The sequence below is a fragment of the Prunus avium genome, chromosome 7 (genome assembly GCF_965620075.1).
Source record: "Prunus avium chromosome 7, drPruAviu1.hap1.1, whole genome shotgun sequence".
NCBI classification, from domain to species: Eukaryota; Viridiplantae; Streptophyta; class Magnoliopsida; order Rosales; family Rosaceae; genus Prunus; species Prunus avium.
The window spans coordinates 24,811,958-24,838,813 of record NC_142290.1 but is presented as its reverse complement, the minus strand read 5'-3'; the positions used below and the strand labels follow the sequence as shown (position 1 = coordinate 24,838,813).

The 26,856-nt window shown below is 37.0% G+C and overlaps 2 protein-coding genes and 2 pseudogenes across 3 annotated transcripts; 2 read left to right on the top strand and 2 right to left on the bottom strand.

The window, feature by feature from the left end:
- Positions 1 to 2,048: 2,048 nt before the first annotated feature.
- LOC148293213 (tryptophan N-monooxygenase CYP79A68 pseudogene) lies at positions 2,049 to 2,613 on the bottom strand (annotated as a pseudogene).
- A 4,127-nt stretch (positions 2,614 to 6,740) lies between these two features.
- On the top strand, positions 6,741 to 7,427 carry LOC148293212 (uncharacterized; annotated as a pseudogene).
- A 1,397-nt stretch (positions 7,428 to 8,824) lies between these two features.
- Positions 8,825 to 14,364, bottom strand: LOC110756164 (argininosuccinate synthase, chloroplastic-like). The gene is made up of 12 exons (XM_021957555.2): positions 14,323 to 14,364; positions 13,601 to 13,698; positions 13,384 to 13,502; positions 13,071 to 13,129; positions 12,834 to 12,921; positions 11,532 to 11,673; positions 10,745 to 10,793; positions 10,442 to 10,624; positions 10,089 to 10,163; positions 9,795 to 9,980; positions 9,565 to 9,653; positions 8,825 to 9,470 (listed from the first exon to the last, which is right to left on the bottom strand). Exons 1-12 carry the CDS (start codon positions 14,362 to 14,364, stop codon positions 8,924 to 8,926), a joined length of 1,677 nt encoding a protein of 558 aa, XP_021813247.2. The 3' UTR covers positions 8,825 to 8,923.
- Positions 14,365 to 20,740: 6,376 nt separating this feature from the next.
- EMB2654 (Tetratricopeptide repeat (TPR)-like superfamily protein) lies at positions 20,741 to 26,681 on the top strand. Of its 2 annotated transcripts, XM_021957558.2 has the most exons (10): positions 20,743 to 21,142; positions 21,237 to 21,409; positions 21,600 to 21,705; positions 22,100 to 23,209; positions 23,299 to 23,404; positions 23,497 to 23,701; positions 24,636 to 24,768; positions 25,001 to 25,105; positions 25,701 to 25,821; positions 26,312 to 26,681. In XM_021957558.2, exons 1-10 carry the CDS (start codon positions 20,792 to 20,794, stop codon positions 26,461 to 26,463), a joined length of 2,562 nt encoding a protein of 853 aa, XP_021813250.1. In that variant the 5' UTR covers positions 20,743 to 20,791; the 3' UTR covers positions 26,464 to 26,681. The 2 variants fall into 2 exon arrangements, 1 of the variants encoding a protein (XP_021813250.1); XR_002526625.2 differs by lacking the exons at positions 25,701 to 25,821; positions 26,312 to 26,681 and having other exon boundaries at positions 20,741 to 21,142; positions 23,497 to 23,684.
- The last annotated feature ends 175 nt before the right edge of the window (positions 26,682 to 26,856 follow it).

Genomic DNA, 26,856 nt, shown 5'->3' with positions numbered 1-26,856 from the left:
AGAAATTCATACACTCAAAGCATCAAAACAATAAGGTATTCATGTTTAGGGCTTCAACCTAAGCCCTAGCTATGGAGTTTAGTTCCTCATACTTATTTCAAATACAAACTCAAACAAAACTAGAAAGAAGTTACAGATTTTGTGAACATGGGAGCTCCAGGTCTTCAATGGTGGAAATCTCTTCCACTTCTTGCTTTGTTGCCCTTGTCTTCCTCCTTGAGCTCCCTAGCTCCAAGCTTCATCTCCAGCTCCAAAATCTCTGCAAATTGTGGAATGATCGAATGCCTTCAATGGCTGATGCTCTTTGCACTCCTCTCTCCTCCTTTCCAGCTTTTCCAAAATATCTTTTAATATAAAACAATTACTTTTGTTAAAGCCTTAAGCCTTGTCTCCTTGCCATGATGGGCTCTTTTGTTATTGTCTTCACCAAGATGCTCTTTGTTTCAGATAATATCTCTCAACCAAAGTAATTTCTTGTTACCAAGTGTTATGGTAACAAGAAGAATCAAGATAACATTATGGAGGTAAAAAACTGGCCTACTTCGGATTTCCAGAGCTGCTGCAACATATAGGATCAGTTGGATAGGCTAAACTTGTCCAATGGAGCTCAAATTTGGATATGTTGTAGTTAACATCCATTGGAACATGTTTCATGAAGATCTTCACCTCATCCGAGCATTGGAGCATGCTGATCCAAGGCCAAGAAGTTGACCTACGAAAATGAACAAAATCAGAATTTATAACCAATAATGCACTTTTAGCTCATTTTCATTCTAACCAAGGTAAAATCTAAGAAAACACAAAAAGGAAGTAAAAAGCTATAAAATGTCAAGAACTAACTCAAAATAATAGGTGAATAACATGAAAAATCATGTGTAAAAATGAACCGAACAGTAGCTGGGATATTGAATGTTGGTGTTGACATTGGACAAGTTGCTTTAAACAGTGGTTGCAACATTATGTGATTGATAGATAGTAGAGTAGTTTTTATCTTTCAACGAAAACAATAAGTTTAAAAAAAACAAACCAAAATTTTAATTTGACGCTAATTGTCATTATGGTGGGTTTGCTACTAGCTAGGTCATTATGGTGGTTTTGCTACTTTTATTCCAAAATACTAACCTTGCTCAGCCATGACAACTATAGAGGAACTTCTTCTCCTATGCAGCTCTTTAATTCTCTTTTCTTTAGATAGGGTGAGAGTATGTTTTTGAGTACGTTTTGCTGCAAGGGAAAGGACCCCTATATATACATGCATCACTTGAATGCCTTGCCTATCAAGAAGCTTTCGAGTGTTCTGTTTGCATTAGACTAGGTTTGTTTCAATTTGTATTATGAATTAACACTTGTGTTTTACTTTAATAAGCTATGTACAAGTGGTTATTCCAAAAGCTTGAGTTCTATTCCATTATCAATTAAAACACTTGAGTCCTTTTAGGATTAGAAGATATATTTCTAGAACTAAGACAATAAATTGTCTTACAAGGTGCTCTAAATAGATGTAGATAAACAAAGAATCACAAGAATAATGTTCATGTGTTTACAATATGTTGATAAGTGTCGGCATGGAACACAGTGTTATCATCACACACAATTTTGTATCTTAAATACCTTGGGAGATCTTGTTTTCTACCCGTTTCTCTTATCTTTCTCATCACATGATTAATCATGTGATGAGAAAGACAGAGAAAAAGAAGCATGCAACATGTTACACTAGAGTTTCTCTGCTATTTGTTGGCAATGGCAAATTGGGAATCAATATGCTTGGCTCCAATTTTAATTAATAGATTTTTGTAATGGATTGAATGATCCAGAGTCTAGTCAATTAATTTATCATATTTGCAATTTGATTGGCGACCATTTTCAGCTCATCCCATAAGATAGGCTTTTGATGTAAGCCTATACATTGCATTAGTCTTGGTATATTTCTCTTATACTTTGTTGAAATCTGCCACTTCCTTGAAGATGAAAACTATTCAAAGCACAAAGTTTTCCTTATTTTTATTTATCCATTCCCAGTTGGTAGATCTGACTACACTTGGGTGAAACTAAACCATGTAGAGAGAAGCAAGCAAGCGAGGTTTAGCATGTGCAAGCAAAGGGTTGGCCTTGAAGAGGGTGAGAGCCTCAGTGAGGTCAATTTGTCCACATTGGGTGGCATGCTCCAAGTAAACCCTTACAAAAGCCTTGCTAGGAGCATGATAGTTATTGTAGTCCCAATCCCACCCCTCATGCATCCTCTTCGTCCAGTAGAGAAATGAACCTGAGCTCACGCTCTTGCAGATCCACTTGTTGATCAGCATCTCCTTTTAGATGTTGTTTCGGGTCGAATCTCAGCGGGTTTTCCTACACTTCCAGGTTGCACCCGAGACCTAAGCGACTTAGCAGAACACTACTCCCTTTTGGGATGAAGTAGCCTGCTACTATAACATCTATGTTAGACACGTGGGAGAGGTTGAATGGTGCAACTGGATGCAGCCCAAGTGCTTCTCTTGCACAAGCCCTTTCGTAAGGGAGGTTGGGGACATCAGACTCTTGAACAAGCCTCTGCTTTCCAACTACCCTATCTAGTTCTTCTTCTGCCTTTTTTAGTAGCTCCGGTTGGTTGAGCATTTCTGATAGAACCCACTCTGCTGCATTGGACAGATTATCCACTGTTGCAAGCTGCAGTTTCTGATCACGCACAAGAACACGTATGTAAGTTGGTTTCTTACTTTGTACATGAAAAATTCAGAAATAGGATCATCTGCTTTTCTTTTTAGCGCTCCTCGTTGCTCAAGTTCAGCGTTTTGAGTTTAGAGTTTAGTATTCATAAGCACAACTTTAGCTCAATAAGCATTGACAAATTAGCAAGAGGCTCATAGCTCAAGTGATTCAAAGCATTTATCATGCAACGGAAGTCCTGTTTTGAATCTCCATTCCTTTTAATATCGCATGAATAAAAATGTAATAACCTAAAAAATAATACTTGGTTTTATTATTTTTAGGGAAAATCTTATTAAGTTGTGTGGCTATATTGGGTGTTTTATGAATTAAGTTTGATATGAAAATATTGGAATTAAGTGACTTAATCTCACATTTGGACTAAAATGCCTTTACGATTAAGTTTATGATTTTTCAAAGGAAGTATAAGAAATTCAAGTGAAAATATTGGAAAATTGAGCTTGATCTCACGAACGCTAAGCACAAACGGTTCGTGAATCCGAGTTGAAACGAAGAAGTTATGCTCGTTTGAAGTTACAGGGACTTAATTGCAAACAGATTTGATTTTGGCCCGAAGATTTGAGAGCTCATCGAAGAGTCGATTTCCGGCGGCTCCGGAGACGGCGTACAGTGCGGTGATTGACACCACCAACCCAGATCAAAAGCTTGTTACCTCGCAAGCATAACCCAAGAAGAATCGTGGCCATCAGAGATGAAATGAAGGCATGGTGATGCTGTGAAGTTGGTTCGTCATTAGTGAAGTCAACGAGTTCAACCGGCGGTTTGAGCCACTTGCGCTTCGAATCGGACCATTGGATCATGTCCAATTTTACTTATGTTGTAGCTAGTGTTGTTAGGAGTCTGTAGGTGCAAACGGATTGATGATCGGACGTTCCGATCTTAAGTTGTTATGTTTCAAAGTTAAGGCGAGCGATCGCCATTCAATCATGCGATCTAGAATGATCCGACAGTTGGATCGGGCCCAAATTATTGCAGGCTGATGTAGGAATTATTTAGAGTCCATTAGAGCAATCGGATTTGAAATCTGAAGTTGTGGGCCCAAGGCGGATTTTTGGGGGGTCGGTTAGACATGTGGGACCCATGAAACCCAAATAGTGACCTTTTGGACAACGGATGTCATTGGTCATGTTTTGATGTCGACAGCATATACGTCACAGTTTTGAAGTTGGTTGGGTGAGATTTGAATGCTTTGGACCCCCGGTTGGTCCAAAGGGCGTTTTCGTCATTGGATGCGAAATCTTGGATTTTGGAGTTTTGTGCTAAGTTAAGTTATGTACGTTGCTTAGGTACTGTTGGAGTTTGAGTTGCTCAATGAGGATTGTGGGGCCAGAGTGCTCGTTGAGGTTTGAGATTGAGGATTTGCTGAGTTGTTGAAGACGCAGCTTGGACGAGAGGTGAGTAAAACCATCATAATCGTGAGTAAAATCACGAATTATTACATTTATTATAATTTGACCTTGGATAATGTTAATGGCTATAATTAACATGTTGTTTGTGATTTTGTAAAATGATTTAATTGATTTAAAGCACATGAACTTGTTCTTCAACGGTTCATGAAGTAAGTGAAACCTATTTTGTTTTGAATTGATTCTTTTTATTGGAGATTTTGATGTTGAACCATATAACATATGTTGTGGATGTATAGTGGAAATTCATTTGTGAATAACCACATAAATATATATAATAAATATGTATTGCTGTGACTGGTGTATTTGACGATAAAACAATGTTTAATGTGAAACAACATTTTATATTGTTTTGGTGTTGGTGGATTTAGGGGAGAATACCTTGAATCCCTTCTGAGTTTGTCCGGTGGGCATTCTCGTGGCAAATAATGAGGGATAAATTACCCTAGGGAGCAAGACCCAAGAACAGTTAGAGCTCTAGTCTGGCGCCATCTAGTACTCATGACTGGTGTGTAATCATGAGTGAACACTACTTTGGTGGTTTGTAGTGTTATAGATTAGAGGTTCATAGTATTCTCTCTTCTGTCTGTCAAATATTTGATATGGGAAAACTACTTTGAAATAAAAGAGTTTTGGTGTGGTCACAGGTGGTGATCGAAGTTCTTTAATTAAAATAAAAAAATTGTGATTGTGATGATATTGATGATTATGATTACCTTGGTTATACAAGGATTATGGCATGGTAATGAAAGTGCACGTGTTTGTATATTTATGTGTAAATTGACATATTATACTTTGGACGTGGTTTACCCATACAAGCTTTAGAAAGCTTACCGGGTTATTATGTGGTGAACCCGGTGCACTATTCAATGGTGTAGGGGCAAATCCTACAAGTGGTAGAGACCGTGAGCAGGAGAATTAAGATGAGGAGCTTGAGGCTCGTTGGTGGTTCTACATAGTGCAAAGTGTGGTGTGAGAGTGTTGGTGAGTGTTAGACTTCCGCTGTGTAAAATGAGCTCTGAGGAGCAGATTATGTAATATGATGATTGTTCATTTTATTATGTAAGTTTGTAATGTAATATTTGACTCAGAAGAGTTAAGTCAATATTGACATTGTGGTTCCGAGCTTCACATCCCAGATTGTTGGTTGTTCTGTTTAAACTCATTGATTTGTTGTTGTTAAAAATTCAGGGTGTGACAGTTTGGTATCAGAGCTTATGGTCAGCTCTGACAATTTGTTAGATGCGCAATTGGTTTGCTTTGTTGGAACTTTGGGTAAGCTTAGGAGACATTTACGGTGTTTAGCTCTAAGAAGGGTCTAGGTGTTAGAGGAATGGGTCCTCTGTTGAAGTTGTGGTAAACTATTCGAGAAGTAACGGTGTTTTGAGTGCAGTGTCACTTTACTCGTGTGGTCTCTAGTGCCGTGATTTATGGGAGTGAAGATTATAAGTGCTCTGACATACAAGTTCACGAAACATGATGCATTTATATGCACGCACATACTGTATCTAGTGTGTCCAACTACACGGCTAAGTGTTCACTCATGGTTGTCAAAGATTGAGAACTTAGTGGTAGATTGGTTACTTGTAAAAACATCGCTAATGAGTATTGTCCTCATCATATTTCCAAATACGAGCTCAAATTAGATGTTGGCTAGATATGTTGAAAACCACGGATCTACGAGTAATTCAACAACATCCTCAAAACTGAATTGTGGTAAACTTTCAAACTTAGTACGGTTTGCCACTGCAGCTTGCTCGTTACTATTTTCCAGAACTTGATTAAGGTTTGTGATTGAAGCTTGCTCATTAAGGTTTGCAACATAAGCAACTGCACAAGCCAACTGTGCGTGTGCTTCATCCAACTGTGCGTGTATGCTCAGCACCTGCAAAGTTAAAAAAAAAAAAAAATCATATATATACTCATCGATTAATTGAATATATCTAGTTTTCCACAAGTTCCAGGTCAAAGGGTATTAATTAACCTATTGTTCGAGATATAAAATATAGAAAATACAGCCATATATGGGATTGGTAACCCTGGCTTGAGCTTCAACTGTCATCGTCCAGGTCGCAACGGTGCGCTCACTTATTGGAAGCTCAGATAGAATCTTTGACATTTTTCTCGAGCCAAAGACATTGTGGATGGAGGATAAATCCGCTACAGCCTCGTCATGCATGAAATACGGTGCAAAAATGCATCATTTCTTACATTTTCTTTTCAAGAACTTGCAAGCCCCACAAGGATTAAGCGTTCGAGTAAACATCTGGAGAATCGGTGAGAGAGAAAGAAATTGAGGGAGAGATTGCAGAGAAGGCATAGAAGCAGAGGGAGAGATAATATTGGGGTTGTGGTTGTGGAAAGACACAGAGTTTGCCTAAGCGGAAATGACAGATGTCATGGAAAGCCGGAAGGTTGTGGAGCTTGAGGAACGCGAAAAATGATAGGGTTTGTCTAATCACAGAGACATGGAATCGAGGCGGAAAACATGGAGCGGGAAACAAGGAGCGGAAATTACGGAACGGCCCCGCAAATTACTTTTAAGAAAAAATTAGATTGTTATGGAGCAACCTCGCAAACTCAAAAAAATCAAACACAGAAAGAAATCAAATGGCATCTTCCTTCCCATTTTTGTTGGATCTCAACCTAGCTCCATCGACTCAAACATGGGGTCAAGGAGTGGCACCAGTATGGATGCCTTACTTTGCATCCTCACGAGGACCCGTGACAGTAAACGACTCAGTACTCCTATACAACATTGTCGCCATTGGAGTTGCGGAAAATTTAGTGACTCCTAGATATATACGTGTGCTGGGGACAAGGGATGACAACCGAGTCGTGAGCGATGCCATGGCACTGAGCGTGCAGAGTACGATATGTGTTGCAAGTGTGGGCCATCGCCTAATTGCGAAATCCAATGAGGTGGAGGTGCTGAAGACTCAGTTGGCGGCGGAGCGGAGTTTGGTACAGGAATGTTAGAGTATTATAAAAAGCTTGAAAATGGAGAGGTCAAGGACGGTGGAGGTGAATCGACACCAGCTGGAAGTATTGCGGGAAGAGAATAAAAACCTATCAAAGATGGTAAATTTTTATTCTAAAGACATGCAAAAACAGGTGGAGATCTTGGAGAATCTAGGGAAGCGCAAGCAAGATCACGAGAGGAGTTCGAGAGGGAAGAGTGTGATCTTTGGACGTTCAAGTGATGAGCCCCAAGAAGCGATGCGTGCAAACCCAAGAGAAGAGATCCAGAGGGCAAAACTAAAGGCCCCTATTGTGGAATTAGAAAGTGCTCCATGATTTTGTTCGGTTTTTGTGATTTTTGTAATTTTATTTTTGAAACCATCTTGTATTTTAATTCTTGTGTATTTTGTGTGTTTGTGATAATTAATTGCTTTTCATGGAATTTCTTATGAAAGATCGGGAAGGTAATCATGGTGAGATGGATGATGATTACAATTCAATAAAGATGATCTTTTCTGGTGTTCCTCTCAAAGAATCATATTGACAATATTGTCTGTCAATTTATAAAAATAATAATAAAATAAAAAAAAGTTGTTGTCCCCAGAGATGAAGTTTGCATTATTTTGATAACGAACAAACTTATTATGTAAGTTTGTAATGTAATATTTGACTCAGAAGAGTTGAGTCAATATTGACATTATGGTTCGGAACAGTGGTGTTGTATCAAGAAAGAAAAAAAAAATTCCAGGTACTTTTGCTGAAGGTTCCGAGCTTCACATCCCGGATTGTTGGTTGTTCTGTTTAAACTCATTGATTTGTTGTTGTTGAAAATTGGGTGGTGTGACAAAAAATAAACATAAAAACATCAACAAATTAAGGATCCATACTACTTGAAAAAATTAGTGGTAAGTAAGTCATTTAGTATATATAAATTGAAATTTAGATACATACTTGAATTTGAATTCAGATTTATATATGACTATTTGCTTTTGAGTGACATTTATCAATTTTTTTGGTCGAATTTTTGTGTTGAAATCCTTGAAATTGAAAAAAAAAATTGTCAAAGGATTAAAAAAGAGAGTCAAGGAGAGATATTGGTGATGATTATTACTTACAGAAAATAACGTGTTTGCCTCTTTAATTATTATGATTATTAATTGTTGTTACCCAAAAAAACCCAAAAAGAACTAAAACTATGATCTACACAAGCGGATTTTGAAGTCGCGCCCTGAATGGAAGTTGAGGCCCTGCAAACCAACACAATAGAAATGTCATTGTGTTAAAAATTTGCTAGCTCAGTATATATATTATACACACAAAAATTCGGGGGCCCTCAAAAATCAGGGGCCCTGTGCGGTGGCACCACTTGCACACCCTCAGGGCCACCCCCGTTTCTCACACACACTACCGACCAAGATATCATGGGGGTTCGAACTTGAAACCACTGGTTTACAAGTCAATGCCTTTTTTCACTGAGCTGATGTGTTATTGATTACCGTTGTTTCTTTCTATCCCTTTTGCAAAATTTATTTCATGACAAACAACCACTCTGAATCCAGATTGTAGTGTAAAGTAACTCAAACTTTCGAATTGAAAACACCTTTTTTTATAATTAAATATGTGCAATTATTTCTAAGTTGTAATGTACTGTGAGATCCTTGCTATTAATTATATGAGTTTTTTTTGGCAAATCCTTCAATCTTCATACTAATTTATTTATAAACAAATTAATATTTTGTTCAAACCACTGTCTAATATTTTATAAAAGCTGCTCACTCCTTGGTTGTAACATACATTACAAATGAAAAGAAGACAATAGCCTAGTTGGGCCCTCAAGAGTCCAGCATCGCTCGCACCCTAATGGGAAGGCCATACAGCCTAATGAACCCAGCTGCATCAGCTTGATCATATACATCCCCACTCTCAAATGAGGAGATGTCTTGCCTGTACAGGCTGTATGGGCTCTTCCGGCTGGTCACAGTGATGGAACCCTTGTACAACTTGAGAGTTACTGATCCTGTTGTTGTTTTCGAGATTTCCTCCATGAATGAATCCAGAGATTCGCGAAGCGGGTCGAACCACCTGCCTGCATACACCAGCTCCGCGTATTTCAGGGCTAACGAATCTTTAACCTGCATTGTTTCTCGGTCCAGTGTTAGAGACTCCAGCTCACGTGCAGCAGCGAATAGGATGGTGCCTCCAGGAGTTTCATACACTCCACGGCTCTTCATACCAACGAGCCGGTTTTCAACCATGTCAACACGGCCAATTCCATGTTTTCCACCTATCTGATTTAGATGATCAAGTAGAGATGCTGGTGACAACTTCTTCCCATTGACTGAAACTGGAATTCCGGAAACGATCCCGATATCTACACACCTTTAGGAAATGAGAGCACGGGCAAGATACATAAGAAAATGCACTCATAACACAAAGTAAAAGCTAATACACATAGGTTCAAAGTGGAACTTACTCAGGTTCATTTGGTGCATCTTCTGGATCGACTGTTAACATGAACATATCCTTCTTAGGCTCATTTTCTGGGTCTTCCAAAATATCACCCTTTGATCAATTCCATAAATATATACACAAATTAGAGAGAATTTTAGAATTCAATCAACAAGCCAAAGATGAAGCAAAAGATTTCATATGAAAAGATAGTAGTTATCCAGACAAAACAAAAAAGAGTTGTAAAGATTATACCTCATGACTAAGGTGCCATAAATTGCCGTCTCTGCTGTATATGGATTTCTTTGTCACCGGAACAGGCACGTTATGCTTCTTAGCATATTCAATAGCATCTTCTCTACCTCTAATATCCCACTCCCTCCAAGGAGCCACAACATTTAGTTTGGGATTGAGAGCAAAAAATGTCAGCTCAAAACGAACCTAAGCAGGCATGATAGGTTGTGTCAGAAGAAATACATGAGTTGGTATGACCACAGAAAAAAATAAATACATGAGTTGTGATATTAAATGCTGCATTGCAAGGCATGCCTGATCATTTCCTTTCCCTGTGCATCCATGAGCTACGGCATCAGCTCCAACTTCTTTGGCAACATCTACCATGGCCTGTTTTCAGGAATGTCGTTGTATGAAGTAATAGTTATAATATTTTTTTCAACGAGAAGAGTACAGATATATCATGACACAGACGAGACAAAATGTGTGAAATTCTAAAACTGAGCTACTAAGGAGCTATACTCAGCTCTACCAGAAACAAACCAGACAGAACAGACCTCGGAAGAGCATATTCAAGAAATCCAAAAGTCAGTACTTGGCTGTCCACATATCAATCCATAAAGGTGATGTATTTATAATTAAAACAAAACATCATATTGAGAGATCACCTTAGCAATAACAGGGCGGGCCATGGAAGTCCCCAGCAAGTATTTCCTCTCATAGATGGCACCAGCTCGCAAGCAAGGGAATATATAGTCGTTTACAAACTCCTCCTTTAGATCCTTTACTACTAACTGAGAAGCCCCACTGGCCTTGGCCTTCTTTTCTAGACCTTCCAATTCTTTTAAACCCTAATAATTTTAGATAAAGTAGCAAGCACACAAGTCAGAAGCAATTATTACCATCCTAAAGTGCATTGCAGAAACAAGAAAGTTTTGACTTTGAAGTAGATGTTGCTAATTCCAACTTACTTGGCCAACATCAGCTGTGAAACAAACAACATCACAACCGTAATTCTCCCTGCAAATAAAAAAATAATTGTACAAAACCATAACGATGAAGTAAATAATCAGAAGTACAAGCTAGTAAGTTAACTGTGCCCTTGGAAAACACAAGAAACAACATATGCAATATGCATCAATAAGCATTAACACTGGGCGAAACGAAATGGTGCAGTGGTACATGAAACAGGCTGTATTGAGCAACAGAAGAGAACTATCCAATAAGGGAATTTCACTAATCTTTAATCAGACAGTACTTTTATTTTATCCTTATAAGTTGCGGTTAAAAAATACCATAATTTGCAAGTATCTCAACTATTCTGTGAAAGAGTATGGCAATAAAGCAAATCTTGAGAAGGTAAGATATGTGCAGACATAAAGAGGATAAATTGTTATGTTTTATTAACTGCATAACATTGTTGCATTTTCCCTTAAACTCCTTTCATAAGCATTAGCCAAAAGTTTGTTAAAAACCTCCTTATATGTTTCCTCTACAATCAAACTATCCAGAAAGTATGAGACAAATTGAATAATTATTGGAATATGGATACGGCTGCAATTTATGGCCCCTATACATGAAAGCTATTGTTCCTCGAAAAATTATTATTCAAGAACTTCCAGAATTTGCATTGACATCAAAAAGAAAATCTATTCATGATGAGTTTCATGCTCCACAAGACATAATTACTTCTTTTTTTTTGGCGGGGGGGATCACTACAATGGTCAATGAAATGATAAAAGAAAACAGGGGGAATACCTTAGCCACGGAACGATGACTGATGTGTCTAAGCCACCACTGTAGGCCAGAACAACCTTATTCAATTTGCCACGTAATCCTCTTTCCTTTGTAGATCCAGATACTTCTGTCTCACTATAAGTGGGCAGCACTGCTCTAATAACTGCATTCATTTCAAGATAAATATTACATTAGCATCTAATACCTCAAATATTACAGAACCAATGGATGAGTGAACTTAGAAAATGGAAAGAATTGTGTGAAATAAGTGAATCTATCCAGTTGAGGAATTCTTGATTGAGAAAAAGTGATTCCCTCTTAGCTAATACTATCAGGAGCTGATCAACGAAACATGGCATCTCTTTTAACTCCTTTATCTCTCTAACTTTCCAACGTGCATACACACGTATACATGCTCTTCACAGTACTTATCCATATGTTTAATCCATTCACAACCACCCTTCACTAAGTAGATATATACGCCGAAGTTCTTGAGATGTTAATATGTGATCCAACGGTTCTGATTTTTCTGTGGCTAAACATATTCCTAACTGTCCAGTGAAAGTCAATTTGGAAGAAGTATCTGTAGATATGCTATGACTTAAAAGGGGGTTTCGAAACCTCATCACGAAATAAATTTTGAAGACAGTTTTATAAGGTTATTGCGTGCTTAAAATAAACAATCGTAGGAAGCATGCCTGTAGCCAATGTTTTACAGTAAAAGAAGAGAAAACTACAAGCTTGGAAGAGCCTTCTCTACCTTATTCTCTAATTCTCTATATTGAAGGCTTAAGTGAGTTCAGCAGCTCAGAAATAAACATCAGGAGAGGCAAGGACCTGCTCTTTTGTTTGCTCTCCCATGAGCTGGAATGCTAGCCTTAAACTAGAATGCCACCTAACATACCCATGCATCTTTACAGAAGTATCCTATGTATCATCTACTGATTTGGAAGTTCTACTGCCTATGTGTGTACCTCAACAGATATGCACAACATGTATACGAAATACTAATTTGCTAAACTTTTCACAGTTCAAAACGTTCACTAATGTCATCTCACCATATCTGATCACTGCAATGAACTCATTAAGTACACTTTAATAACTGAGGGGCCAGAATACATTTATATTATGCACATATGTGGGTGTTCAGTAAAAACAACACAAAAGAAAAAAAAAGACAAACAAATACAGCATGCATGGATTTAGATCAAATTCCATAACAAAAACGTTGTTTAAACTTAAATAAAACGGAACAAAAGCGGTAACATCCAAAATCAGAACCAAGGCCAACATATGAAAGAGCCACTGACTAGGCAACCCCACCTTGCTTGTTAAGAGCTCTAGTTACAATTCCATTGCTACTAGTAACCGCAAATGTATTCCCCTGTAGCTCACTCTTTCTAGCCGCCAACTACAGAAACAAGTTATAAGCAAAAATAATTAATTAATTAAAAAAGAGGCAAACCAGTCAGGAACAAACCAAAATCAAGTAATCAACAATAATCATAAGAAGAGGGAAATGTGATACGTATAGGGCATTATGGATATAGGCATAGCTACCTCTTGAAATGAAGATAATTTCCCTGGACAACAAACTTTTCCATGATATGGATATGACTCTGCTCATATAAACAAAAAATGGGATACATGTTATATCAGAATATACCATCACCCAGTAACCCAACTATTTTTAAGTATCTGGGTGCTGCTAATTTATCCTAAAATTTTACAAAATCCTTAAGCATCTGGAATGAATTACGCTTTCTCTAAGAACAAAAGGAACCTATTTTCTTCTCGAATTCTATAAGCCTATTACTACACCCAGAATTTGCGGTTGAGAATATGTACCATTTCTCTGCTAAAAAGAATGTACCTCTTTTGGGACCGTGAAAAGCGAGGTTGGAGGACGAGAATGCGGAAATGGACTTCAATTGCGCCGTAGTGGCTGAGACGAGTGTTTGTCTGTGAAAAGGGTACCTCAGGTTTTCACTTCTGCCAAAAAAACCAAGCAAATACATAAGCGACTGGATAGTTATCAAAGAGAACTCTGAACTACACAATTCGAACCAGAAAAAGAAGAAGACAACGACGATTTGGTTGAAGACGAAGAAGACGTTCGTGTGCACTGCTCAGTCTTTTCTCGTCGCGCTGCGTGCTCGTGTTTTCTCTGAGCGTGTTTTTCACTGGGCTATTATTTTGGGCTAAACCCTCAACCCTGAATTTTTACTTTTTTTAAAAAAATATATATATTTCTTTTGGAGTTAGTTACCCTAAGCCAAAAAGAAAAGGTAAATGATTTTCTCACTCCCCTTTTATCCACCTACACTCCTTTTTGAAAACACAAGTGTAGATGGATAAAAGGGGATTGGGAAAATCAGTCCCCAAAGAAAAAAGGACTAAATTTAAGTGGATAATGAATCCAACCCTGGAGTGGAAGTCAAAGTGATCTGACTTCCTTAGTGATTTTGTGTTCGGATTTAGGGATGGCAAAATGCATCCGACCCTTAAGAATTGGAAGTCAAGTGGTCTACTTCCCTAGTGATTTTGTGTTTGGAGTCTAAGGATGGTTAGGGAATGGGTATGGTAACTTTTTTTTTTAGAATCTCTATCCTCATCCCCCAAAAGGGGGGCTTACCTCTCAAATCTGCCCCAATTTCCCTTTTTTAAATTAAAAAAATATATGTATCCCACATTATAACACTTTAATTTCACCTTAAATTATCATTCAACTAATTTATAAAATTATTTCAATAAACCCTAAATGAGATTCCAATTCTTTCGGTTGAGGTTAATATATGATGAACACTTTTACATGACAATTAATCTCCTCCAAAATGAAGGTTTCAAAGGCCATGGTCTAGAGGTGGGCCTAGACAGGCTTGGCAGGCCGTTAATTCATTCGTTGAAATTCTTCCAAGAATCTTACACCAAAGGTAACCTTTGCATTTCCTTTTTTCTTTTTTTGCAGTCACTTTGTCAGTTTGGATCTTTTGTAACAAATATTGTCTGTTTCTCTTTATTTTCAGCCAGAGTCTCCCCTAAGGTATTTGGATTTGGAAGAGATGCCTGAGCATGAACCTTTCTGGCTGTCTGACAAGCTTGAAAGTAAGATATCAAAAAATGAGTCAGTGAAAAGCAATTAGAGGAAGGATTTTTGCACAATCATAAAGGACTAAATGAAAGTAAGATATCAAAAAATCAGTAAGTGAAGAAGGAATGAATCAACAAAATCAGACACCAACATTGAAAAGTGTTCATCATATATTTACCTCAACCAAGAGAAATTTGAACTGCATGCATGAAGTTCATGTCAACTCTCTTATCAATCATAGAGGTGAACAACTCCGTCATCGCATTCTGGAAGAAGTCGTTTAGTTAGTGATCTACATGCTCCATCACCTACAAGGATTTTAGAATAAGCCTTTAAATATATTTTTATTAAAAATAAATATTCAAAACAAAATTTAATAGTTACCTTTTTTTTGTCAAAAAATTTAATAGTTACCTAACCATCATGAACAAGTATCCACTTTGATTGCGGACTTCTTCGCCCTAATTAATAAGCGTAACATACTTCTTCGCCCTTCCAACTCACACCTTAGGCTAATGACTCACCTATACCAACTCATCTCCAAAATGATTGTGGATTTGAAAACTTAAGACAAGGGGGAAAGAATGGGAGGAGAATGGGCTACTGCTGTCCATGTCACATCCCACCAAACAAGCAAAGCCCACCAACTAAGGGAGAACCCTTGCTTGTCATACGTCACACTTGTGGCTAGCTACTTGTTTGGTGGGATGTGACGTATGACAAGCAAGGGTTATCCCTTAATTTGTGGGATTTGCTTAAGGGGGAATGTGAGGTCAACATGGTGTCAACAATATTCTTCTTCTTTTTTCTCTTTTTTTTGGGCTTATAAGGGTATTTTGGTAATTTTAACACGTAGGGATATTTTGGTCATTTTGGCCCAAAATTTAAAAACGATCTCCTATGAGTTCGTTGAGTCGAATTTTATCGCTCTTCCTGAGAATCATAATGGTATCACTTCAATTTCTTATACTTCCTTTGAAAAATTCACAAAATGTTACATAAGGGCATTTTTGTCCAACTTGAAATTAAACACACTTAATCCAATATTCTCAATCCAAAATCACTTGATAAAAGACCCATAATCATCCTTCACCATAATATTATTTTTCAGTGAAATATGAAAATCCACCTTGAATTTTTCGGGGTTTTACACCTTATATCCAATCTCATTGCATAGCATTCATACAATTTCATATTCCATAGACTTGTTGTTTTACTATTATGTTAATATACCAAATATCATGGTTGAAAACAACTATCGTGCCTATTAGTGATGGTGAAATATCAAGAAAGCAACATCACATGTTTGACTTTAGGGCATATTTCTAACACATAGATGTGTCATAGAGCTGATAAAATGAGACATGATGTGGAGGATTAGGAAGTGGGACTGGACATAGATTTGTGGTGGATTGGAGGTGGTTTTATTCTACCAAAATAGAATATTCCATTATAATATCTTGAATGAGCAATCTAATATTCCCTGGAACTGAAGCTACTTGCTAAATAATGTTAATTAATCATATTGCTGTTAAGGATGGGAATGGCCTGTTTCGGGCTTGGTATGGTTGTCATCTCCGTTCCTAGGCCATCTCCAGTCGTGGGCCACATGCCAAATATAGCCCTAAAATAATGCAAAATCCATCTCCAGCCATGGGCTAAAATTTTTTTTTAGCCAAATTTGGAGAGCCACATTTGGCCCTTTAGCCCTCCAACCAAGCCACTTGTAGCCCAGCTTTAGCCTAGGCCAAATTTTTTGTGGGCCCAGCGCATGTGCTTTCTAAGAAGAAAAAGTACGCGTGGGCAAGAGCATGAAACATCTCATACAATTGCAAATCCAACAATCAATATTTAAGGCATGTTGACGTCAGCTAGCCGTTAGTTTTTTTTTTAATAACCTTTTAAAATGTTTTTAAATTCATTATATATATAAAATTGGTTTCTAACCATTGAAGGTCAAAACCATTGATTGAAAAGTTACTTTTTTAAAAAATTTAAAATCTTTTTAAATGTATTAAATTCGTTTGTTTAAAAAATTGGTTATGATCGTTGGAGGTCAGAACCATTGAAATGCGACCTATTTTTTATTATATTTTTTTATATTTTTTTGGTTTGAACCACGAGGTGGTCCTGGATGGGCCCCAACTATGGGTGGCACCTTTAAGCCTTAACCACAACCCAGATTAATCCCCGCTCACACCGAGTCTGCCCGTAAGGGGTAAAGTGTTGGCCAAAGTGGTGACTTTATACGAGAGCGGGGATCGAACCCCTGACCTCTCTTAAGGAATGAGAGCGCCGAACCACTCACACCAACCACCATGGTTTTTTTTTATTCCACATTTCTTACAAATTCTATTGCATTCTCTACTTATTCACAACTTTCCACACTCTTTATTTTTGTCAAATATTTTCCACACTCTTTTCATCTAAACATTTTCTACAAATTTATTTTCTTTATTTATTTTGTTAGTCATATTGATTGAAAAATGTCCCGGACTTTGAAGGGGCGAAATTGGTCACGAGTGGAAGATGAACATCTTTGCAAGACTTTCATTAAAGTCTCCGAAGATAGCGTTGTGGGTACTAACCAAAAAAGCACTGGGGCATCTCACAAAAATACACAGAGGCATAATCAATCCTTTCATTTACAAAGGAAGGAGATGAAGTTGTGAGATATTGAATCGAAAACACTCCATTTATTGACATTTAAAGATGAAGATAAGAGGTGCCACGTCGACAAAAATCTAATCGAAAATCTGGATAGTTGCTCCCATACTGACACGTGTCACTCGAAAATCATATCCGAAAAATTATTAAGATTCCTTTAGGATAAGACGTGCCACGTGGACACAAAATCTTATCAGAAATCTTGTTAAATGCTTATCAACGTGCCATGTGTCATATATGGTATATTGTCTCTAAATAGTAGTTTAATTAAATTAAACAATACATAATTGTGGAATGTATGAGTGTTATACCATAGTTTTTCTCAAAATAATAAAATATGAAGGGCCCTAAAATATAGCCATGCATGACTGGAGATGTAAAAATTTAACCCTATACTATTCTTTAAAAAATTAATATTTTGGAGGACTAAATTTATAGCCCTGGACTACATTTAACCCTATGACTGGAGATGGCCCTACTCCTCACCTCCTCTCTCTTTGCCGGTAAGAACTTTTGGCGAATCCCCGTCCCCGTTAGGGGCTACCTCCCAAACTTGCCTGGAATCTCCGATTTTTTATTATATAAATATTTATCCTACATTATAACACTTAAATTTCACCTTAATATCATTCAACTCAATTACATTAAATTGAATTATAAAATCTAACTTAATAATAATCTCAATTCAATTTGGCAAAATTAAAAATATATTATATTATTTAGTTATTTATTATATGTGTTATATTATTTATTACTTAAAAATAAATATATTATTGATCAAGTTTGAGGACAAGGAGAAACACTTGGGTGAAATAAGGATATTACTATTTTACTATACTCGATCAATCGCGACATGCTACGTGTGATAACTTTTCCATGTGGCAACTTGTAATTAGTTGGGAATAGCAAAACAATGTTATCCCCGTTTCATGCCAGTTTTTCTGGGGGACGAGACAATTACTTATTGACTGTAATAATTGAAAGATGCGAAGGCTTTGAAGAAATAATTTTTTTTGGGCATAGTTTTTACTAAAAAATAGGGCTAACGACAAAAGACTCCCTTAAGGTTCGGGGTCATTCTCAATATGGACCCTGAGGTTTCCATTTCATCAATTTACACCACAATATTTTCAAATCTAACCAATTTAAGCCTTCCATTAAATTGATCGTTTGGTCAGACGTTAACTGATGATGTGTCCACTATAGGACCCACCAATGAACTGACTGAACAACTCCCTTTAATTTTTTTTTTTTATCAATAATATAAAATGATAAAAAAAACATTTAAATAAAATTTAAAAATTGAAAACCTAGTGAAACCAAGCCCAACCCCCTCCCCTCTCTTCGTCGTTCATCCCAATCCCTCTTTTGCTTCCTGTGAGGAAGGTGCACAAAGTCATCATCTTGGTCGTCGTCCATGCTGCTCAGCCTTTCACTCTTTGCTTTCTATCGTGCTCGAATAAGAGGGATGAGCACGCCTTCTTCTTTCTTACGGTTCCAAGGATTTTTCAATAGCAAGCGGCACTGAAAGTCGTCGATTTCTTTGATTTGCTCTTCGTTTAATTTGTCCCAAAGCTCAACTCTGATGCCTTTGGATTGAGCTTGAAACTCGGATCTGAGAAGGTTGATGAGAATGTCAAGAACCCAAGGGCCTCACCATAGGATTTGATGTGGGAAGGGTGGAGGATCTCAGAGGTGAGGTTGCGGTGGAGAAGGCGCCAGGTGGGGTCGTAGACGGTGGAGCTGATGCTCTGTTGGTTGCTGCGATATTATTGGTGGGTAAGGCAGTGGTCGGTCACCAAAGACTGTGTCGCTTTGGATTTTCGGAGCCATAAGAATCAGCTGATGACGGGGTCGGCGTCTAGGAGGATGCCACTCTTGAGATGGGGTGGGTAACAAGGGCGGTGGGTTGTTTGGCAGGGAAGAGACTCGGTTTTTTTTAAGTTTTATTTTATTTTATATTATTTTATCATTTTCTCTATATATATTTTTTAGGAATTAGTTAGCTGATGGGTCCCATAGTGGACACGTCATCAGTTAACGTCTGACCAAACAGTCAACTTAACGGAATACTTAAATTGGTCAGATTTGAAAATATTGGGGTGTAAATTGATGAAATTGAAATCTCATAGTCCATACCGAGAATGACTCCAAACCTTGAGGGTGTCTTTTGTCGTTAGCCCTAAAAAATAATTGTAATTGTAAGAGTATCTTCAATCAATATTTTAAATTGCCACATGGACATGAAATGACAAAAATTGAAGGTTAAAGTTGCTCTAATTGAGTAGTTAAATCCTGCATGGATTTGAAGGTTGGAAGAGATATGTAAAAAATAACATATCAAAAAGCTTGATGTGAAATATTATTTTAATGTTTTTTTAGTCATTGACCCCACTATCATTTACTCTCTTTTAAAACTTTATGCATTATATGGGTACCATTTGCTTTTAAAAATATAATAAAATAATATAATATTTGGCATTTTTGGTGAAGTTAAATTTTTTCCGAAGTATTAAATTACCACACATAAGCCATCAAATTCAAATTTAACATTTTGCATTTGACAAATCTCTCAGATATGCTCTAAGAAGATGTGAAGGCTCCCTAACCCTCCGTTTGGGTGAAGGAATTTAAAATGACATAGAATTCTAACATGACGAAATTTAGATTTCCATCATTTCAATTTCTAGCAATTGAAGATTTCTATGTTTGGATTTATGTATGTCGAATTTTGTAAATAATGGAATTTTGTAAATGGCACTATGAAAATTGTGAAATGACTCCTATTTTGGTCGAAATTAAACTCGAGAATTTGATGCCTTAATTTTCATGATTTTTTCCACGTGTCATTTAATAAATTTTATGCTTAAGTTGCCACCACGTGTCATTTAATAAATTCTTTACTTAAGTTGCCAAATAAGAGAATTGTCAATTTCTCCTCTCAAATTCCCAACTTTTTGCTCATTTCTGAGTTATTTTCTCTCGTCCAAATGGAGAGTGGTAGTTAAATTTTTTTCTTCTTAAGCTGTTTGGCTCCTAAGAGCATCTCCAACCGATATGTCAAAAGTGCCACATAGATATTTAATGGCTAGAAATAACATCTCACATCACTCCAACCGAATTGCCAAAGCTGATGTGGAATGAAGGTTGGAGGTTCAGCTGTTATTTTTGACATACCAAAAGCAAGATGTCAAATGAATATTTTATTATTTTTAAAGACAGCTAGCTGCTACTTTCATTTATTATTTTCCTTTTTTATTTTTTTTCTTCTTTATCTTGAATGATTTGACTGTTACAATAATTATTTATTTGACATATCGGGTGGAGTGTAAAACTATGTAAATATCAAATTACCACATCAACCATCAAATTTAAATTTGATGTTTGGTATTTGACATCTCCCTTGGAGATGCTCTAAGAAGTAAGAACATTTTTTGCTGGTCAATTATGAAAAAAATACAAATTTAACGTTCCACTCCCTCCAAAATATCATTTTATCCACTCTCTCTCTCTCTCTACCGAAATGGCCACCGTATACCAGCCACCATTCCTGAACCCGACCCGTTCCAGGACCCGAATTGTCTGCAAAAAACCCGCCAATAACTCATCATCCGCCTTCCAAGAGAAGAAACAGGTCTCCGTCGACTACGACCGCGGCACTCACCACATCTCCACCCGAATCCCCGGCCTCACCAAACAACACATCCCAAAACATCACCGTTTACGAGTCGAAACGGAGCGTTTTCAGAAGGACTGGGCCGTCTCCGACGTCGTCGACCGGGTCTACAAGCTCCGCCACTGGGACGACATCGAGGGCTTGCTCAATCGATGGGTTGGGCGCTTTGCTCGGAAGAACTTCCCCGTTCTCATCAAAGTAAAATTTCATTAATTTCTGAGCTTTTCATGTTGATTTAGGGTTTGAATTTGTGTGTGTAAAAATGGGGTCGCTTTGTTTTTTGTTTTTGTAGGAAATGACGGAGAGGGGTTCAGTGGAGCACTGTGTTCGAGTGTTTGGGTGGATGAAGAACCAGAAGAACTATTGTGCTCGTACTGACATTTATAATATGATGATCAGATTGCACGCTAGGCATAATCTTGTTGATAAAGCTCGTGGCTTGTTTTTCGAAATGCAAGAATGGAGGTACTTATTTGTTGTTTTTGTTTTTGAAATTTCCTCCCAATTTAGTACGAGTTAAGGTTAGATGAAGAGAAGCACAAGTTGAGGCAGAGGAGAAGGGATAGGAGTGTTTTGAAAAATAAACAGAGTTATAAGATGGAAAATAGAAACTTGTACAATAACAAGTAATATTTCAACAATGAACTTTTGGTAGGTGCAAGCCTGATGCTGAGTCCTTCAATGCTCTTATCAATGCACATGGTCGAGCAGGTCAATGGCGTTGGGCCATGAATCTTATGGACGACATGCTGCGTGCAGCTGTGTGTATTTTCTGTCTTCTTCTTCCTAAACAAATCTTAGTGGGTGTGATTTGATGTGAGCAACTTTCTTTTTTCTTTGATTTCTCAAATGATGCATGGGGAGAAAATGTGTGCAATTCGCATATCTTAATCACACTCACTGTTTTCGTTTTTACTTCAGTAAGTAATATAGAGTTTGCATGATACCTATTGGTGTCAGTCCGGATGACATTATATTGAATTTATGTTCATCTTGTTTTGGGTTACACATGTTTTTGACTGCTTTAAAGTTTAGGGTTTATAAATCATGATTAATTTTTTCTCTTTGATCTGATGTCAAGTAATTGAGATCTTTGTTAGTTGATACCACATGCACATCTCAAGAGATCTTCATGACATTATCTTATGGGTGCAGATCCCTCCCAGTCGGTCAACATATAACAACTTGATCAATGCTTGTGGATCAAGTGGAAATTGGAGGGAAGCTTTGAAAGTTTGCAAGAAAATGACAGATAACGGAGTTGGACCTGATCTTGTGACTCACAATATTGTTTTATCTGCATACAAAACAGGGGCTCAATATTCAAAGGCTTTATCTTATTTTGAGCTTATGAAGGGAACAAATATCCGTCCAGACACAACCACCCTTAATATTGTTATATATTGCCTTGTAAAGCTTCGACAACATGAGAAAGCCATTGATCTTTTCAATTCCATGAGAGATAAAAGAGCAGAATGTCGCCCTGATATTGTAACATTCACCAGCATCATTCATTTGTATTCTGTATGCGGGCAGATAGAAGCTTGTGCAGCTGTATTTAGTACAATGCTTGCAGAAGGCCTAAAACCCAACGTTGTTTCATATAATGCACTATTAGGTGCATATGCTTCACATGGGATGAGTGAAGAGGCATTGTCAGTTTTTAATGAGATTAAGAAAAGTAGTTTCCGGCCAGATGTTGTGTCTTATACATCCTTACTCAATGCTTATGGAAGATCACGCCATCCTGAAAAGGCCAGGGAAGTATTTCACATGATGAAGAAAAACAACTTGAAGCCAAATCTTGTGAGCTATAATGCACTAATTAATGCCTATGGATCTAATGGTTTGTTAGCTGAAGCTGTAGAAGTCTTGCGTGAGATGGAGCGAGATGGAATTCATCCAAATGTTGTCTCAATATGCACACTTTTGTCTGCTTGTGGACAATGCGGTCAGAAGGTGAAAATTGACGCTGTACTTTCAGCTGCCAAGCTGCGAGGCATTGAATTGAATACAATTGCATATAACTCAGCTATTGGAAGCTATATGAATTTGGGAGAACAAGAGAAAGCTATAAACTTATATCAATCTATGAGAAAGAAGAAAGTTAAACCGGATTCTGTCACTTACACTGTGTTGATAAGTGGTTGTTGTAAGATGTCAAAATACAGTGAGGCAATAACTTTTTATGATGAAATGATGGATTTGAAAATTCCTTTGTCCAAAGAGGTCTACTCATCTGTGATATGTGCCTACAGCAAGAAGGTAAGTTTTTGCCAAGAGTTGCTCCTTATTAAATTATTGGTTACTTGTACAAAACATCATTAACTGTTTTCTGTCTTTTTATTACTCAGGGCCAAATTATGGAAGCAGAATCTATATTCAATTTGATGAAAATGGCTGGTTGTCCTCCTGATGTAGTCTCATATACTGCAATGTTGCATGCATATAGTGCTGCGGGTAAGATTTTATGTTTAACCACTGACATTCTTGGACGCTGGTAGGATGAAGTACCTTTTGAACTAAATGTTTTTCGGATCTTTCCATAACAGAGAATTGGGAAAAGGCTTATGCAATATTTCAAGAAATGGAAACAATTGGCATTCAACCAGATGGAATTGCATGTTCAGCTTTGATGAGAGCTTTTAACAAAGGAGCCGATCCATCCAGGGTTCTTATTCTCGCAGAACTCATGAGAGAAAAGGAAATTCCTTTCAATGATGCCACTTTCTTTGAAATGGTATCGGCCTGTAGCTTGTGAGTTGCACTCTCTTTTAATTTTGGGGGTTTCACTAAAACACCCAAAATGGGGGCTGAAATTATAAAAAAACCCAACACCCAAAACACTTTATAAACACACCCAAAACCCATCATTACACACACTCAAAACTCATTTATAAACACACCCAAAAAATATACAATTGTTGATTTTGGGGTTGATTTTGGGTGTGTTTCTATGTTTAAATAGTGTGTGGGTTTTTTTTATAAATACATGCCTAGGATTGGGTTTATTTATAATAATCTATTTAATTTTTGTCTCAGCAAGAAGCAGTCATCAACATGTTTCCTTGTTCTTTCCCTATTCTTTCTTCTTAATGATAGATTTTTCTATTCTTAATTTGAAGACTTGACTTATCATGCTGCTAGGCATTACCTTACATATAATGGAATTCTGGATCAAAAAAGGTTCCCCATGATAAGTTGCATTTACATGAAGATTGGCATTGGTCCTCAGAAATTTTCTAGACTTATGCATATTCATTTCTGTGATATTTCTTGGGAAATAAATTACTTATTTATATGATAGGCAGCCCTATTATATTTGAAGATGACTATTTTTAGTTGATTAAAGAAATATTGGGGGAGACAAAATTTTACAATTTTCCCCGAGCACATTTTCTTTATTGTTGAAATGCTCTTTGGCTAAGGCTGCACCATTCATTGCATATTTGACAGGATTTTCAGGTGATAATAACAAACTCATGTCTTATTTTTCTAGATTTATGATTTGCTGAGTGATCTTCCTTAGCATCACTTGTCCATGTTCTATCCTTGCAAGATTTTTGCTTCTTTTTGGTTTCCAATTATTAACTCTGCTTCAAAGAGGCATTATAGTTTCTATGCTTTTCCCATAAGTTCTTCATTTGTTTCTTTGTTAATTAAGAAATTGATAATTGGCCTTTGAATGAAGATTACAAGATTGGAGAACAACAATGGACTTGGTTAAGTTGATAGAGCCCTCACTACCTAAAGTTTCAGTTGGACTTGTGAATCAGCTTCTGCGCATTCTGGGAAGAAGTGGAAAGATTGAGACTATGATGAAGGTACCTAGAAAGTTCTCTAATATTTGATGTCTCAATGTTACAAAGCAAACTACATTACAAACTCATGCATGCAGTGGTTCTCTTTCATGTATCTTCCATTTTTTTTTACCGAAGTCATTGGAACTTATTACCTAAATCATATGCAACTAAGCTGAGTTTTGAATATTGATAGTTCATTTTTCTTTCATTGCCGTCATTTTGTAACTCTCTCTCTCTCTTTCTCATCTTACAGTTATTCTTCAAGATAGTGGCATCCAGTGGTGATATCAATTTTGATACTTACGCGATTTTGTTGAAGAATCTTTTGTCTGTTGGAAGTTGGAGAAAATATATTGAGGTAATCTTTAAGTCAAACGTCCATTTCTGCATTTATTTTTGTCAGCAAATGCAGTAAAGTTTGCATTATGCTATTTCTTGGTTGCACAAATGGCATGATGGCCAAAAGTCCGAAGTACATTTAAATCATACTGAGGTTGTACCTATGTTCTTAATTACTGGTGCTGTAGTATAATTTATGCATGTTATACATCGAGGCTCATTTTTTCTTTAAATTATTATGCATGTTTACAAAAAGAGACATTAGTTAACATTTCAATGAGCTCATGTTGGCTTCGGCTCAATATTTGAAACTTTCTTTATGGAGACCAGTACTCAAGCCATGAATATAGGCAATTACCTATTGAATTTATAAGCATTGAACATTTTGGCTGGAGTACTGTCTTAGAACCAAAGGGGCTGAGCTTTATATTACTGAAAGCACCAATGCATGGTGATTGCATGCATTATTTGATCTTTTCTTGCTTCTATAGGGAGTAGGTAGGACATTTGTGGGTATTCGACAACAGCGTGATACAAATTTTCGCCTTACAATATCTCATGCTTATGTTTATAGATTCTCAAATCACAAAATGCAACAACTACTTATTGCGCAGGTATTGCAATGGATGGTGGACGCCGGAATTCGACCTTCTAGCCAAATGTATCTTGATATATCATCTTTTGCACAAAAAAGTGGTGGAGCCGAATATGCTACTTTAATAAAGGAAAGAATCGGTATGCAGATGCACATCTCCTTTAATAGAATTCCTTTATTCGAAATCTATGCTTTGCTTGTACCGTCAAAATACTTGGAGGTGTCTTGTTTTGGTTGTGGGTTGGGTAGCAAGCCTATGATATATTTAGGTTTACTAGGTAGAAATCCATGTGAATTTATTTTCTAGGATCTAATTGTGGAGAAAATGGAGAAGAGGTTGGAAGGTTGGAGAAAGCATTTCTATTGCTCAGAGTAGTAGTTTTCTCATCCTTTAATCAGAAAACAAAAGTTATACAGAGTGGCTGTTCAGTGTGGTGAGCATGCTCTGAGAAGCTATATTAACTGCTCCTTTCTTATTGTCAAAATAACTAATTTATACATTCAGCTGCAATATCGTCTTGTGCCCTTGAATCTAAGTGGCCTACAATTTTCATTTTGCTTTGTATCTTCATGAAATTCTCATGTCACTAAGTTGATAGGCAATTAAAATCTGGTCATGAAATTCTGCAGAACTCTTGAAAAGAAAATCTGGGCACCAAGATTCTACAAGCAAGCTGTGTGATACTCATTCCGCCTCTTCATTGACGAGTAGAACAAAAGTCGAGAACTACAAACTGCTGGAGTCAACAATGGCTGTTACATATCCAGTTTCTGACTGCTAAACGAGAACTGTCTGTGATATATTTGATAGCTCCAAATGTAACATAGAAGATTATGTGCGGATTTTGTACAGCTCATGCAAGATGAGAATGGTAGTCATGATAGATTTGATTGTTAAAACTGCTGATTGGATAGGGTCTACACTAATTGCCTGAGGTTGGAAATGAATTGGTTGTGCATTCCTGTTCCCTTTTTGTTAAAATCAAATCAAATTCTAACAGTCTTTTGTTTTTGTTTTAAATTTGAAATATTATCAAACAAGTTTCCTATTTTTAAATAATAAAAAACTGAAATGGCTTAAAGTGATGGTAGAATGATGTTTCTTAATACCGCAGCAAAAAAAAAAAAAATTTCATGTTTCTTAATACAAAATGGGTAAATGGCTAAAAGGATGA

What these genes read in the sequence shown, in the direction of transcription:
- LOC110756164 (XM_021957555.2), bottom strand. Translation starts at nt 14,364, where the DNA reads ATGGCCTTTGAAACCTTCATTTTGGAGGAGATTAATTGTCAT. An exon ending in TCACAGCTGATGTTGGCCAA is followed by an intron (nt 10,625 to 10,744) that starts GTAAGTTGGAAT and finishes TAAAATTATTAG; the next exon opens with GGTTTAAAAGAATTGGAAGG. An exon ending in TATGGCACCTTAGTCATGAG is followed by an intron (nt 9,654 to 9,794) that starts GTATAATCTTTA and finishes AATTGATCAAAG; the next exon opens with GGTGATATTTTGGAAGACCC.
- EMB2654 (XM_021957558.2), top strand. Translation starts at nt 20,792, where the DNA reads ATGGCCACCGTATACCAGCCACCATTCCTGAACCCGACCCGTTCCAGG. An exon ending in AGATTGAGACTATGATGAAG is followed by an intron (nt 24,769 to 25,000) that starts GTACCTAGAAAG and finishes CTCATCTTACAG; the next exon opens with TTATTCTTCAAGATAGTGGC. An exon ending in TTTAATAAAGGAAAGAATCG is followed by an intron (nt 25,822 to 26,311) that starts GTATGCAGATGC and finishes GAAATTCTGCAG; the next exon opens with AACTCTTGAAAAGAAAATCT.